At 35.0% G+C, this 16,645-nt stretch overlaps 1 protein-coding gene across 1 annotated transcript in view; it reads left to right on the top strand.

Moving 5' to 3' along the window:
• Positions 1 to 15,413, top strand: part of LOC133317504 (nuclear-pore anchor) — a 34,901-nt gene extending 19,488 nt beyond the window's left edge. Inside the window, exons 29-48 of the mRNA XM_061519371.1 lie at positions 879 to 962; positions 1,039 to 1,113; positions 1,208 to 1,392; positions 1,470 to 1,572; positions 4,382 to 4,498; positions 6,557 to 6,649; positions 7,274 to 7,432; positions 7,523 to 7,576; positions 8,359 to 8,472; positions 8,623 to 8,700; positions 8,991 to 9,140; positions 9,236 to 9,307; positions 10,885 to 11,040; positions 11,118 to 11,180; positions 11,327 to 11,414; positions 11,540 to 11,607; positions 11,702 to 11,830; positions 13,191 to 13,295; positions 13,444 to 13,618; positions 13,799 to 15,413. Coding sequence (XP_061375355.1) covers positions 879 to 962; positions 1,039 to 1,113; positions 1,208 to 1,392; positions 1,470 to 1,572; positions 4,382 to 4,498; positions 6,557 to 6,649; positions 7,274 to 7,432; positions 7,523 to 7,576; positions 8,359 to 8,472; positions 8,623 to 8,700; positions 8,991 to 9,140; positions 9,236 to 9,307; positions 10,885 to 11,040; positions 11,118 to 11,180; positions 11,327 to 11,414; positions 11,540 to 11,607; positions 11,702 to 11,830; positions 13,191 to 13,295; positions 13,444 to 13,618; positions 13,799 to 15,120 — 3,390 coding nt within the window. The 3' untranslated portion in view covers positions 15,121 to 15,413. The remainder of the gene's footprint in view (positions 1 to 878; positions 963 to 1,038; positions 1,114 to 1,207; positions 1,393 to 1,469; positions 1,573 to 4,381; positions 4,499 to 6,556; positions 6,650 to 7,273; positions 7,433 to 7,522; positions 7,577 to 8,358; positions 8,473 to 8,622; positions 8,701 to 8,990; positions 9,141 to 9,235; positions 9,308 to 10,884; positions 11,041 to 11,117; positions 11,181 to 11,326; positions 11,415 to 11,539; positions 11,608 to 11,701; positions 11,831 to 13,190; positions 13,296 to 13,443; positions 13,619 to 13,798) is intronic.
• The last annotated feature ends 1,232 nt before the right edge of the window (positions 15,414 to 16,645 follow it).

Raw genomic sequence — 16,645 nt, 5'->3', positions numbered from 1 at the left:
AGTCCCAAGGATCAAATGATTGCAACTAAAGGGTAGATAAAAAATGATTTTTCAGAGGAATATTTTTAAAGAAAGACATTTTGGAGGTAAAAGGGATAACTAATGATATGTGGGATGGAATGGCTAGAGTGATTAGGAAGGCGACAAAAAAGACACTCGCGAATCAAGAGGCTTTGAACCTGTTGAGATATATAGTCCCACATTGGTTGTATGTGCAACTAATGTGGAGTTTATAAGGTCTTGGGCACTCCCACCCTTTGAGCTAACTTTTGGGGTGGTAACCTCAAGGTTCTTTACATGGTATCAGAGCCTCTCGCCGCCCCCCACTTTCTCTTGTGGCGTTTCTTAGCACAGGTAGGCTGGGCCTGTTGCATTGTCCACTCTTCAAGCCCAATGGGCTCTTGTGTGAGGGGGCGTGTTGAGATATATAGTCCCACATTGGTTGTATGTGCAACTAATGTGGAGTTTATAAGGTCTTGGGCGCTCCCGCCCTTTGAGCTAGCTTTTGGGGTGGTGTATCCCAAGGTTCTTTACAGAACCCAAGGATGAAAAATCTTGGTGGTGGGATAAAAGTTTTCAAGAGAAGGCTACAGTTAAAAGAGGGTACTATTAAGCTTGGAACTTGAAAAAATGTTGACAAGCAAGAAAAATATATGGGATTGTACCAATCTTTAGGCACAAAAGACAGGGAAAGGTATAGTTATAGGACTAAGAAATATGGGGTTTGAGTGAAAATTGTTGTGTGTCTAATCAGAGCACACACGCTACATATATAGATGATAGAATCTATTACAATTTTTTCACTTCAATAAATAGGTGTGTTCATGCATTACTTTTGTTGCATTTGTGCCTGACGTTGGTTTTCTATCATTATCTAGGTTGTTGCTGAATTGCAAACAGCAAAGGAGGAGATTGAAAAATTGAAAGAGGAAGCACATGCTAACAAAACTCACATGCTGCAGGTTATTATTTTATTCTTTCAAACAAGTAATATTTAATTTATAATTAAACTAACTGCCGGTTTGCATTTATTTGAAGTATAAGAGCATTGCTGAGGTGAATGAAGACGCACTTAAACAGATAGAAGTTGCACATGAGAACTATAAGATAGAGGTATTCTAACATACTTGAATCTTGAAAGCTATTTTCCATGCTATTTGCTATTGTACCAAATGGATTTTGTTTGTCTTCTTTGTAACGCGTATAGGCTGACAATGCAAAGAAAGCACTAGAAGCTGAACTTCATTCGCTTAAAGAGAAAGTTTCGGAGCTTGAAAATGAATCTAGTTTGAAATCTGAAGAAGTGGCTTCTGCAACTTGGGGAAAGGAAGAGGCTCTTACGTCTGCTTTGGCTGAAATAACAAATCTTAAAGAAGAAATTTTAACCAAATCGTAAGTTGTATCTGAGTGCTACAGGGTTAATTTTACTGCTTGTTTGGTTTTATGTCTCACATTTTTTGTGCATGTAGTTCTCAAATTTCAGCAATGGAAATTCAGATCTCTAGTTTTAAAGAGCAGCTGGACAAGGAGCATCAGAAATGGCGTGGAGCTCAAACCAATTATGAAAGACAGGTTAAAAGATTATTCTTCGTATATAGCAAAATTTGTTTGTAGTAGATTGTTGCATGAGTCTTGTTTTGTGTGCTGAAGTTGCTTGGCTATCTGATTTTATTTTTTCATTTAATTGAGTGACTAATATTTAGATTCAAGTAGCTAGTAAATAATTATGCTGATATTGTTTTTTGTTTTGTTATCTTAAATATCCATTTCCAAGGGCTGCTGGGCAATCAGGATTAGCAGTGTTCATTTCAAATTTTTTTTTCTAAGAGAGCTGTGCATTGGCTATCCTAGTTTCTTAGGAGACTTGACTTCTCTCCTACACTCACTAGTTTTTTAGACGTGCCTTTTATTTGTCTCTGCTTTGTTTTCTCCTTTTGTTTTGCATTTGTTGAGGATATCTTACTCTCCAGCATTTTTGTCAAGCAACCAACTCTCCCAAAAGCTTAAGCCATTAGATTAATTTTTTTTGTATTTTTTATTATACTTCTAACACCTTTGTACTCCCACCTTTTTCTTTCTGTAGTAAAATTTCTTTTTTTTTTACAAAATGTGGACATTAGGTGCCCAATATCTTATTCTCCAACCTTTTGTGGAGAAACCAACTCTCCCAAAAGTTTAAGTTGTTAGGTTAATTTTTTTGTATTTTATATTATACTTATAACACCTTTGAACTCCCACCTTTTTCTTTCTGTAATAATTTTTTTTTTTTTCCCAAGTATGGACAGTAGGTACAAAGGTAGAATACGAAGCTATTCTACTTTTTCTCTAATATGGAGCAGCTATGTTATTGCCTCACCAACTAGCTAATCAAACACAAACCCCCCTTTGGATGGATTCCTCCTTTTGCTCGTCAGATAGTGAGATATTAGCAGCTGTTTCCCCCCTTCTCTCCCTTCAAGAGGGCAAGGGCACGTTCTTATCTGCAAGGTAGTCAAAATCAAGATATTAATTAAGATCGGAAAGAGGTGGCAAGATCGTAAATCATGGGATCGACACGGATAATAAAGATCTTACTTTTCTAATTTTAATAATAATAAAAAATATTTATGCATATAAAATAACATTTTACTCAACCTGAGTTTTAAAAGACAATTCAAACTTCAAATATTAAAGAAAACTTCAAAGCATTCAAAATAAAAATTTAATCATTATCTAGTATGGCATCTCCAAAGTCGAAAACATTCAACTTGAGTCACAAATACAATTTACCGAATTACCAAAACCAAAACAAAATAGTATAAATTTAATCTATCAAAGCATTCAAATCACAATCATCATCTAGCATGGGCATGGCATCTTCCTTTCCATCTTCAACAGCTTCTTCATCAAAATTCGGTAACTTCAAATCATTTGTAGGTTCAACCAAGTCTTCATTTTGAGTTGGCACCAAGTTCTCTGCATCAAAGTATTCAATGTTAGATGGACTTTCATCATTTTCCATGATGCAATCATCATTAGAAGAAATATCATCAACATTATACTCGTTCATTTCTCTAGCCACCTTCTTCTTGGCCAATCTTGAAATAGGCATCACTAAAACACTATCATTCATAGTCTTTTGTTTCAAACGATTTCTTATTTTTGTATGGACCTAAACAAATATAAAAATAATTAATACAAAATTCATTCTTGAAATGAAGTACAATTTATATTTTCATATTCATGAAATTTACCATCTTAAAGGTACTCCAATTACACTCTCAATCGGAGGAACTGCATGTCAAGCTCAAAACATGAGCAAAATTTTTTGGAGCTCTGGATGTTCATTCCCGTACGACTCCCACTATTTTGTTGGAGTTTTTTTCTTAATTGCAATATTGTCTATTGGATTACCAAAAATCTTCCTTTAATCAAAGAAGTTCTTGAATAAATATAAGTTGTGATTTTTTCCCCCCTTGGAATAGCATGATGGTGAACCTGTATCTTCTCCAAATCCTCCAACATTAAATCAATGCGATGAGCTGCACAGGTCTATTCCAAGGTAGAATGGGCTTCTGGGTTTTCTTATTTAGGTTAATTTTTGAGTAAGGTCAAACGGGTTAAAAAACTGGTTAAACAGGTTTTCAAGTCAGGTCAAATAATTTAGCAAAATCGGCGATCTCACGCAATCCCACTATCTTCCCCGGTGATCTCACTCGATCTTATGCAATTGTGATCCAGCAACCGATTTGGATCATTTACTGTGAAAAATCGCAAAATCGTGATTTTGACTACCTTGGGCAGAAGTGCCGGGGTTCTGATTTGCTATCATTAGGGATGAGCATTAGCTCTGCTCTCTCATCTCTCTCTCTGTCTCTGAAAACTCAACCCATGTCAGGGTTTCTGACTAGGGGATGTCTTTTTTAGAATTCAGCATGCTTATCTATCTTTCAGGGTGTTTATTTTTATCCTGTTTTAATTAAGAAATACAAAATTGCAACCTTGTTTTCATTTTGTTTCCGATAACCTTGAAATTATGAAAACTAGGAAATGATGTTTTCACCATATCGTTTTCACCATATCCTGTGCAATAAATTGAAATCACTTGAAAATAGGATACAGAAGTGAAAACAGGGTGACTTTTTATAATTATAAATGAAAACATATCTACTGGAAATGAAAATAGAAAACAAACCAAACATTCCCTTAATTGTTTCCATTGATTCTTTTTTTTTACTTTTATTTCTGTTGTTTAGATAGTTAATTTTTGTAGATGTGAATATTTTTTGTTTTATGATCATTTTTACAAACTGTTGGAAACTTGGAGATAACACATTTCATACTCTGCTAATTTGAATTTTTTTTTTCATTCTTTCTAATCTTAGATGTTTTTATGGCACAGGTTATTCTCCAGTCTGAAACAATTCAGGAGTTGACTAAAACATCTAAAGCACTGGCCTTGCTCCAGGAGGAGGCATCTGAATTACGTAAACTAGCTGATGCTCAGAAAATTGAAAATGTAAAATTTCATATTCATTCCATATTTACATTTACTATTTGTTTCTTTTTTTGAAACTTATACTATAGTTCGTTTATTGTTTCTGCCTTCTTATATATTTTTGTTCAAAAATCCTGAGGTATTTATTGGAGCCCCTTATGATATCTTAGTTGGTTTGGTTTACTCTATTTTGATGGCTTATCATAGGATTAATATACCTTACCTTTGGCTGCTTTGCGTCATGCAGTTTTAAAAGAAATAGCCGGTCTAAATCTTAGTGATTTTTCTTCATGATCTATTTGCGTAGTCGATACTTAAGGTTTCATACACACACATATATGACCGATAATGAAAGATACATTTTTCTTTTCTTTAGTTTTGAGTGGTCATGTTATAGAAGAGGCATTACTGAATCACTATTACAGGTGCAACAGCAGAAAAATAGTTTGAATGTTATGTTCTCATTACCATTTTCCTGATATGTATAACTGTGATAGCTTGATTGCAGTATGGTAGTCAAGATGTGTGGTTCATTGAAAGTCATTAATTTGATATCCACATACAAATGGTGGGATGATAACTTGTTATTATTATTATTTTAAACTTTTTAGGTTTAAATCTTAATTGCATCAGTTGATTCAAATAGAAAACATGAATTTAGAGTGTTACATGGTTCAAACTTTGATTCTAGAGTGTTAGAGTATAATATAAATCATTAAAGAGGTCCTCACCTAACAAGCTTTTGGGTTGAATTGGTTCTTTACATGGTATCAGAGCCTCGTGTCCTGGGTTCGATCCTCACTGTCCCCCACTTTCTCTTGTGAAATTTTCTTAGCACAGGTAGGTGGGCCTGTGCATTATCCACCCTTCAAGCCCAGTGGGCTCTCGTGTGCGGGGGGATGTTAGAGTATAATATAAACCATTAAAGAGGCCCTCACCTTACAGCTTAAGCTTTTGGGTTGAATTGGTTCTTTACATAAAGTTTATTCAATTTAAGGAAATGAGATATTTGTCACGAAGATAATGATGATTATATAACTACTAGAACCCTGCTGTACTTTATTAAGTGAATAGAATTGTATAGGGTAGAAAGATTTGGGGAAGATGGTAAAAAGAGGGAGAGTTTTGAGAGTTAAAGGGGAAGTGTAGATACTCAATAATATTCTTAATTGCAACTTTATGTTTCCAAAATCAGACATACTGACTGCGTGCCTTTTGAAGAATGAGCTGGCGACTCATAGGCTGTGATTGGAGAATGAATGTGGGAAAGGAGATGAGAAATGTGTTTCTCCGGGTGTTGGATCATATTCCATGTTTCCAACCTAACCCCCAAAACGAGCTGGGGCAATTCGGCTTGGGGTTAATAGGCCTTTTAGTATAAACACCTAACCACACAAGGCCATCCCTTTTCTTGTAAAGAACCTTGGGGTACACCACCCCAAAAGCTAGCTCAAAGGGTGGGAGTGCCCAAGGCCTTATAAACTCCACATTAGTTGCTCATACAACCAATGTGGGACTATATATCTCAACACGCCCCCTCACACGAGAGTCCATTGGGCTTGAAGAGTGGATGATACAACAGGCCCAACCTACCTGTGCTAAGGAAATTCCACAAGAGAAAGTGGGGGGTGGCGAGGATCGAACCCGGGACACGAGGCTCTAATACTATGTAAAGAACCTTGGGATATACCACCCCAAAAGCGAGCTCAAAGGGTGGGAGTGCCCAAGGCCTTGTAAACTCCACATTAGTTGCTCATACAACTAATGTGGGACTATATATCTCAACATTTCTTAAAGTGCTAATTCCACTGGATTTTTAATTTATTCTTGCTTGAGGACATTTGGATGTGAGTGATGGAAACCAAGGCCGTGGGTAATATTTATGTGCTGGTTTGCTTCCGCACTTGTCAACTTTACCTTCCATCTTGAGTACTTGCTATTTTATCTGTTTTTTTGGCCTTTCTTTATGTTATTTTTGGTTTTGTTCCAATTGATTTGTCACGATGTCTTTTTTATGTAATCAATTGAAAGTCATTAAGTTTTAAATGATAATTGCAATTTTTATATTGTGTTTGACAGAATGAACTAAAGGCTAAGTGGGAAGAGGAGAAGGCAGGACTAGAGATATCGAGGAAAGATGCTGAAAAGAAATACGAAGAAATCAATGAACAGGTCATTGAGAATATCTTTTATGACTGTTTTTAATGTGCTTCAGTACAAAAATAAACTTTTTTTGCTGAAAACTGTATGATTATGTCATAGATACTTACATATCAGGTTTATTTGAGTAACTTTTATATAAAATTTTCATTATGGGCGAATCTTTTTTGTTTGGAACTTGATTTATTCAGGACATGATCTAATTAATATCGTTGATGTTATTTTTAATATGTAACTGTCAGATATTTTCTTAAGTTTCTTTGGCTAAGCAATTGATTTAGGATTTGGTAATTTTGCTCCCCTGATGTCTTCTAGTTTTTTTGTTGTTTTATTTTTCCTTTCTCCCATTGTGGAGGATTCCTTATCTATTTATCCACCAATTTTCTTCTTAATTTCTTCTTTTCATCTTCATTCTAGTTTTTCTCATTTGTTCAATTGCATGTGTCATTGAACTGGGTATAAATTTTTGGTTCATATATGCTATGGCAACAGACCTATTGATGATTTGAGGATTTTTAATGCATGGAAGTTAGAATGCCATATGGCATTTCATTTGATATTTCTGCCCGTCTTATGTTGTATTATACTAGTTGCTATTGTTTTATTTACTTGAGGAACACTATCAACATTCTTCAGAATAAAATACTGCATACCCAACTTGAGGCTTCACATATTCAATGGGCTGAGAAGGAGCGTATTGCTGCTGGCATTTCATCTGGAAGTAGTAGTGCAGATACATTTAGTGATGCTGGCCTTCAAAATGTGATTAATTATCTCCGACGTTCAAAAGAAATTGTAAATACCTTAGTCTTGCTAATACTCTCTCTTTCTTCTATTTGTATGTTCATCTCTTGGTTGTCTAATACTATTTTTCTACTGACACAGGCAGAAACAGAAGTTACATTGTTAAAACAAGAAAAACTGCGATTACAGTCACAGGTTAAATTTTGCACAGTTTCTTCTTTGATATGTTTTTTATATCTTAACATATAAACATCTGTATTCTGTGTGTAATACCTAATCTCTCAACCTACCTTCTTATGGCAAGGTAAAAGGTAAATGATTTAGCAAGTGCTCCAATAACTATATTTTATGTTCCATTATTCTATTATTACGTGATATATCATTCTGAATCAACACCTGTTGTCTGACATGAGTAATATCTATCTCTTCCAATCTTCGTATAATTATATTTTTAATTTTTTTTATCTGTATCTCAACCTAATCTCTTATCCAGTCTCAGTTTCTCAGCTAATTTGAAATGGGTGATGATTGTCTTTGGTTTTGTAAGGATTTGTTGTTGAGGGCAGCAATTTTTTTGTTATATTTTCTTTGCCTTTTCCCTATAACTTCTCCTTCTGACAATTATTAACTCTGGATTCAAAGAAACTTAAGATTTTCACTGTTACTGTCACCTAAGGCCCTTGATATGGATGTGTGTTACGGTTTTTTAAACTGTTTAAACAGCTGCCAGCCCTTCTGATGTTCTCCACCATGAAGAGATAGAGCTATTACGTTATGATTTGTTATTTTAACAATAGTATTTTGTTTTTTCATATTCTATAGCATGTGTTTGGAACTCAATCGGATATAGAGGAGTGCATTTATGTCATATATATGTTTGGGGAAGGGTCATTCATGTGAAGAACTTGATTTTTGAATTCAGTTTCTTGTGTCCATCTTTGAAATTTATATTTCGTGTATTTAATGGTATTTTGTAGCTTGATAGTGCCTTGAAGGCGGCAGAGTCTGCACATGCATCGCTAGAAGCTGAGCGTGCAAAATCAAGATCATTTTTGTTTACTGAAGAAGAGTTCAAATCATTGCAGCTTCAGGTTGAGAATCTTGTTGTCAGGATCTACTTTTCCTCATTATCTATGGCTTGGTTCTTGATGACATAATAAGTTGATCTTTTTTAATTAAATATGTTTCCTAATTACCTTATATGATCAATCAAATAAGATCTTTTTTAATATCATTTACAGATTAGGGAAATGAACTTACTTCGTGAGAGTAACATGCAGCTCAGGGAAGAAAATAAGCACAACTTTGAAGAGTGTCAGGTATATGGATATGCCCTTTACCTGTTTCCTTTTTGGTTGTTTACATTTTCTTGTTATAAAAGGTTCATGAGCTAGAAAAAACGAATTTTATTTTGGTCCTCTTCCCATATCTCCTTGCTGTTCTTTGTTGACAAAATTTCTTGCATGTATCACCATCATCAACTGATTTGTGTTGACTTTTCAAGATAGCCTCGTGTGGTTTGTTTGTTGACTTATATTTCGGTAAAATCTGTTGCATGGTGTAGTGTTTTGTGTTACTAAGAAACATAACTTTCTTGAATTCTTATTAGAAAATGCGTGAACTAGCACAAAAGGCAAGAGCTGATACAGAGAATCTAGAGAATCTTATGAGGGAACGAGAAATTCAGCTGGATGGCCATAAGAAAGAGATTGAAACCCTAAAAATAGAAAAAGACCATCTCAATCACAAGGTTTCTGAGGTATTGCTTTTTGAAACAGTGAAAATATAATTTATTACTATTTTTACTCTGTTTTTGTTCTGCCTTTTTTTTTTCTGATTTTTTTTTCTCTCCAGTTGCTTGAAAGGAGCAAAAAGGTTGATGTGGAGGATTATGATCGAGTGAAGAAACTTGTTAGAGATTTGCAGGTTGTTATAATAATTGTTCATTTTAGAGTATATTTAGGCCTCTCTCTCTGCCTTGCAGGTTTCTAGTAATTAATCCTCAATCGGGTTCCCTTTTTTTCTTATTCTTGAAGTTTGCTACTCCCTTGAAAATGTATAGCTTGTTGTCTTACATTATTCGTATCATACATCTTGGAAATTTTAGATGTTCTTCTTTCAGTTCTTTATTTTCATCTGTGTTGAATAGTATCTTCTATTTAAGGAATAGATCCCATAGTTATTTGATTGTATATTCTATGATTTAATTTCATTAGATTAGTGTAGAAAATCAGGAAGATTACTTTCCGTATGTTAGAGAAATATAAAACTATTAATGTAACCTCACCCAACAGCTTAAGCTTTTGGGTTGAATTGGTTCTTTATATGGTCAAAACCAACATGACTAAGTGGTCATGAGTTTGATCCTCACCACCCCCATTTTATTAATAAAAATTATCAAATATTGTGGAGTCTCTTAGCACAGGTAGGTTGGACCTATGCATCATCCACCCTTCAAGTGAATGTATAAAACCATGGGCTCTTGTGTGAGACGACGTGTTAGAGAAATATAAAACCATTAATGTAGCTTCACCCAACAACTTAAGCTTTTGGATTGAATTAGTTCTTTATATCGTATATTGTCAAATCCCTAATTTCTCTCTAGGATCAATTAGAATAAGTGTTGAATCAGTTTTTTTTTCCTCTTTATTTGGAGTGATTTGTTTCCTCATTTAACACATGGGGGGTGTATATATATTGTAACCTCTCATTATTGTAATACAATCAAAGATTCAGACTTTCTTTACAATTCAAACATGGTAGAGTTAATGGTTGATTAGCCTATGTGTATCAAGTATCTGAAGATTGTGGTTAGTGTTCGTGTTTGTATAGGCTTTCAAACCCATCTTAGCCAAGGACTTCATGAGTGTAGTCAAGCCGTGATGTAACCCCATAAATACTTGAAAAACCTTTCACTTGAGGGAGAGCGAATGTGGGCTTGGGACTCACATTTGAAGGGGAGAATGTTGAGAATCCAAGTGTGATTAGTGAAGTCCCTTATTGGTTAGAAATGGACTAAGTGATAACCATATAAATGGAAGAACCAAAAACTTTAGTTACTTTGGATCTGGCAAGAAATATCAAGTTTTCTTTTTTATATGTCTAGTGAATGCTATACATACATATATATATATATTATATATATAAGGTTTAACATTTCTGCTTTTGCTGCAAAAATATTTTTTCTGCCACACTCACATAAAAGTGAGTGAATCTTATTATTTTTTCTCTCTCATCTCTTCAAAAAGGTTAATACTTACTTTTATGTGAGTGGCAAAAAATATTTGAAATGAGGAGTAAGATTTCTTAATCTTACACCAGAGTCGAAGATCCCCCCCCCCCCCTCTCTCTATATATATATATATAGAGAGAGAGAGAGAGATATATATATAGAGAGAGAGAGAGAGCGAGAGATTTGTTAGATTTTCTATATTGTTTTATTTGAAATGAGATATCATCTTTGTGTCTTAAATTTATTTACTTTTTTTATTTCATCTCATCAGGATAAACTGAGAGATAGGGATGCTAGGATAGAGGAACTTGGTCAATTTCTTTCGGAAAAGCAGGATTCTGTTTCACATTTAGAGCAAGACCTTTCAAACTGCAGATCGGATCTTATGGAGAGAGAGAAGAGAATTAATGACATTCTGCATGTTGAGGTATCGGTTCTCTCTTAAAAGTTTTTAAAAAAAAGTTATTTTCTTTATAAACAGTTGTGTCATGGTTAATTGAACAGGCTAACCTAAGACTGGAGCTGGAAAAAAATCGGAAGCAGCTCGCTCAGTTTGCTATTTTTAAGGTGGATATAAGTTATTTAAACAAACAAATAGTATTCCCTGTTGGCTGTTGGTAATCATATATTCCAGATTATTGTTATTATTATTATTTGTTGATATTGGTTTCACGTTGCGTTTTTTCATCTTTTTGTCTTTTTTCATTTTGCAGAAGAAAATGGACACTTTGTCAAGGGAAAAGGAAGACCTAGGGAAAGAGAATGAGCAACTTTCTAAGCAATTAGATGAAATCAAACAAGGTAATAATCTTGTTCCCCCAGTCTCCCTCCGTCCTTGCCCTCATTTCTTTTTTTTCATTTCCTGATTTAGTACCTTTTATTCTATTTGTTGCTGAAATTTATTAAAACTTGATGGTGTGTATCAGCGAAAAGGTCAACAAGTGATACAACTGGTGAACAAGCGATGAAGGAGGAAAAAGAAACTAGAATACAGGTTTGTAGAAACAGTGATTTGGATTTTTTCCACTTATTTTTGGGAAAGGTGATCCCCTATTTCTTAATTTTAATTGTTATTTTCTGTTTGCTAGATTCTGGAAAGAACCGTGGAGAGACTGAGAGATGAATTGAAGAAGGAGAAGGAAGACAATAGTATAGAGAAAAACAGACGACAGAAAAATTTAAAGGCTATAATGGACTCTTACAACAATGTTGAGCAGGTTTTTTTCCCTTTACCTAATTGCTTTTATTTATAATTTTTTATGCTAATTAGATGCTCTATTTCTGTATTTGTTAATCAAAATCAAAATTTCAAGCCCTTGCTTTATTGACTCGCATTTGTTGAAGAATATTAAATGAGTGTGGTATGATTAAGAAATACCTTCTCTGTATGGAATTATTGGAATCTTGGTTTTTGATAGAGCCTGCTATTCATGTTTAAGCATTTCAATGTTGCATTTTGTCTCGAGAGCTTATATGCAAATGCTATTGTGCTTTATATTAACTGAAGCAATGCAACTTTTTTGCTTGTTACAATGCTATACAAGGATTCCTTTTCGATGGCTTGGTTTCTTACCTAATTTGGCTTCTTACTTGATGTACATTATCATTTCAAGTGCCATTGATAGACCCTCACCAGTTTCTGATAGACATCAATAGAACAAATTCAAAGAAACAACTAAACAGAAGCATTTTACTATGAAAACAGAAGTACAATGTATCAGTAATTACAATAACAGAGACAAGTTTCCTAATAGACCTTACAATGACAGTAATGAAAGGTAATTACAGTAAAGGAAGTAGACAATAATAGTGACAACAATAGTGACAACAATAGTGACAACTCTAGAGCATTATACAGCTAACTTTCCCGCCCGTTTTCAGTTGCACATCCCTTCCAGATCCTTCCCCTCCTAACAAACTCCCAGCTATCTGATTCAACAACTAGACCTGCGTGGGCTTGGGTCCTATTTCAGCTATATGGGTCCGTATCAGTTTCTAAGGTGTATTATAGGGAGAGGTTTAGGAGAAGATGGGGATCTGATCCCCTATGTAGCGTGGGTGTTGATGTGGGCAGGACAAGAATGTCGGTAAATCAGAGAGCAGATATAGAAACTGGTAGCAAAGGTGTCAGTAAGTTTGGAAGGAGAGAATTGACACTCGAAGTTGCCTGAGCTACCTTAGTCTTTTTTATTGTACTTGTCAATTTATCTCTCTACTTTTCAGCCCCACTGTTAGTCAATTTCTGTCAGCCATTCTTGATATATATATATATATATATATATATGGGCTTATCATTTTTCAAGCTGCTTGAGATAACTTTATCTCCGTCTATTAAATCATAATCGTACAAAGATAGATCAATAGTGACAAAAGGAAGAGAGAGAAAAAGGGAATCATAACTATTCAAAGTTGAATCATTTAATATAAGAAAATAAATAAACAAAACGACGTAATTTTAGAGTAGACGAAGATAAATATATCTCAAGCTGCTTGAGAAATATTTCTCTCTCTCTCTCTCTCTATGTGTATATATGTATATATACATTCACTCCCTTTAATTGATTTACTTACTTTCAGGAGAAAACAAAGTTTATTAATGAACTTGAGAGGCGCAAGGAGGCTCAGAAGAGGTTATCCGATGAAGTTGAAAAGCTTAAGATTGTTGTTGGCAATCTTCCCGAGGTAATAATTTAAAAAGTGATTTATTGCGCAACCTAATTAATGCTGAGTGGATAGGGATGCTTTAGCTTGCAGGGATCATTTTTTATGATTATGTTCTGAGCCCGTTTTGCTTATTTATTTTATTTATTTATTGTATAAATTTTCTTAGGGAACGAATGTGGCTCAACTTCTTTCTGGATCCAATGTCGATGACTTCACTGCTCCTTATATATCTGCTGTTGAAAACTTTGAAAAGGAAGCTCATTTGGTATTTTGTGATCTTGGAGGTCGTGGCAATCAGGGAGATGCAACAACAATTACAGATGGTTCGGCAGCTCCTACAGGTTGTTTTTTAACTCTATAATGTCGTGCACATCAAGATTATAGAAAACCTAGTGTCTTAAGATAGACAAAGGATGTGATACACATAAAGATTGCTGTTTTCAATAATTACTAATAACGGTTCTCTACGTTAGCTAACCTTGTAACTCTGGTTATACTAATGGAACAACTACACTTGGCAGGTTCTATGGTCCATGCTCAATCCCCTAACATTTTAACCTTGGCGGCTACTGGAGCAAGAAGATTACCACCTAAAGCCACTGGAGAAAGTGAGAAAAGACTTGCATTGCCCAAAGCTGCTGTTGAAACACGAAAAACAGGTAGGAAATTGGTCAGGCCTCGTCTAGTAAAAGTCGACGAGCCTCAAGGTGACATAGAAATGTCTGATGCTGAAGGACCAGGGGGCAAGCCTGGACCTTCCAGTGACACAGAAACTCCAAGCAATTATGCTCTATCATCTCAACCATTGTCTCGAAAACGCATTGCTCCTACCTCCACTTCTGAATCTGTCACACCTGGTGAAAAGGGCTCTGATGTATTGGTACCTGTTTTGAAGAAATCAAAAGGATCAGAGTCCCCAGAAGATAGTGCTGATGAACAGCCTGTTACAACTCCGGAATTTATTGGCAGTCATCCAATCACCGAAGAATCATTTGACGGTGGTGAGTTGCCACAAGGCCAAAATGAGGAAGTCAATGAAGGTCAAAATGAGGAAGGTGAGATTGCTCTTGGAAAAGACGAGGAAACCAAAGATCCGCAACACTTGGGTGGTACGAGTCAAGAAGAATTACAAGGTGACAAAACCGGAATTTCAGAAGAGAATCTAGATCAACCTGTTGAATCAATAGTTCAGTCTGATGAGATTCAGAGGGATCACACTGAAGCAGACAACCAGCAATCAACATTGGCACTCAGTGAGAGAGAGGAGGGAGAATTGTTGCCAGAAACTGGAGATCTTGAGTGTGGCAGTGATCTATCTAACATAGTGGAAAACCAAGAAACTCGGGAAGGTCAAGCGGAGCCTGCTGCAACCCCTGAACGTTCCCCAGCTAGGGTTGATGATGAAGCTCTAGAGGCTGGTGAGATTAATTCTCCTGAGCTTTTAAGTGATGATAAGAATGATGAAGGTGACTTGGCTGAGGAGGCTGCTGATGGGAACGAACCAATATCAGTTGAGACTGATCAGGTAGCTGAGCCTGCACCTGTCGTGAGTCAGGGTACTTTGGCGAGTAGTGCTGCAGAAAGTAGTACCTCTAAATTGAACTTACCTGTTTCAAAGCCAGTCACCACCAGTAGTGTTCCATCTGAAACAGAAGAGATAAAACAGACATCACCTATTAGTACTCCGTCAACAACCATAAATTTATCACAGCGAGCCCGAGAGAGGGCTCAATTGAGACAGGCTGGGGTGGTTTCTGCACTTCCTAGAGGTCGTGGAAGAGCTTCTCCCCGCGGCCGAGTTCTTCGAGGTCGAGGACGCAGACCGCCAACTGGTGAAACTTGAATCAACAAATTCACCGTCTGCAAATTATTTTACTTGCCATTGGTGTTGGAAACATCCCCTAGTCTGACAATGACAGTATAGAACAATGAGTAGTTGTAAATGGGCGATTAGTTCTCATGTATAAATACAATTTGGCTTTGCACTCAATTCTCCTTTCTAATTTTGTCCTTCATTTCATTGTTGTATCTTACCTCAATGCTTAACTAATTTCATGTTCATTCCAGGAATGAGAGGCTCTCATGTTGGGGGAGAAAATGGAATTAAGATTTTATTTTATATCTCATTTCATTGAACTTTGCATGGAACATGGAAGAATATATTCCCTCTTTGAATGGTGAGATTTGAATTCTTTCCGTGGAATAAAACACGTTTGATTAGATGATGAGTTTTCATTGTTAAATTTATTTCACTTAAACAAATTAGGTCTGCACGTTTATGCAATGATTTTATGTATTTGTATAACCAATCAAAAAAATGTATGGAGAATGAGATTGTCAAAGGAACAAAGTTTTTTTTTTTTTTAATAAGTCTAGTTGAAGTCTCCATTTATATAATTTCTTCTTGAAATTTAGTCGCCTTAGAAATATGCATGTTTTAAAAGATTGGAGGTACATTATTTTCATGCAAGAGTTTTTATGTGTTTTCACCTTCTCTCCCGAAAAATAGATAAATTTCTTTTCGTAGAAATACATACAAGATTCGTCACCACAATGATAACCTCACCCCACCATTAACTACTTCAACTGAATATACCGCATTACTATTGCTATTTTAGATTCTCTCTTTTTTATGTAACAAGCTACAAATTTTTAGAAAAACTTTTATAATGAAAAGTTTCTTTTTTTATAATAATAAAAAAAGTTAAAAGTTAAAAACTATTAGGAGAAGCCTTTTTTTAAGCACTTGTTAGTTTTTCTTAAATTATTATTTTTTTAAAATGAAGAGCTATATATATAGAGTTTTCTTAAAATATGTGCTTTTAAGTGACTTTTCAACTAAAAAAATTATACAGTTATCAAATAACTTTTAACTTTTTTATAAGTTATTTTTTTTTTAACTTTAGCTTATAAGTAGCTTCTAGCTAAAAAAAATAATAAAAAAGATGATTCAAACCCGATCGTATACATTCAAATAAAAATTGGGGAGACAATAAGTTCAGCTAATTAAACTTCCATGTTTGGGTTGTCCTAGTATAAATGTTTTCCGTTAAATGTAACGGAAGTTGAGATTCACATGTATAATGACCCTAACTGGTAAATCTTAGTTAGAGATTTAATTTAAGGATTTAAATGCCATAATTAGATTCAGTGAGCGATTTCGAGTATTTTGACTGTAATCATGACTATGTTATGAACAGTGCGTTCTGCCGGAGAATTTACAGTTTTGTGAATTAACCGGTAGAGCTTAAAATGAGCAAAATAATTTTAGGAACATAATTTGAAAATTCTGATGACAAATATGAGTTCAGAACGAAAAATTGTATAGTCTGGCACTTTCCGTGAAAATCTCGTGAATAGTGTTTCTA

This window comes from Gastrolobium bilobum, unplaced genomic scaffold, assembly GCF_033153095.1.
Source record: "Gastrolobium bilobum isolate Gb01-03AN ecotype WA unplaced genomic scaffold, APGP_CSIRO_Gbil_v1 utg176449, whole genome shotgun sequence".
Lineage (NCBI taxonomy): Eukaryota > Viridiplantae > Streptophyta > Magnoliopsida > Fabales > Fabaceae > Gastrolobium > Gastrolobium bilobum.
The sequence above is the reverse complement of the archived record's forward strand: the minus strand, read 5'-3'. Positions and strand labels throughout refer to the sequence as shown.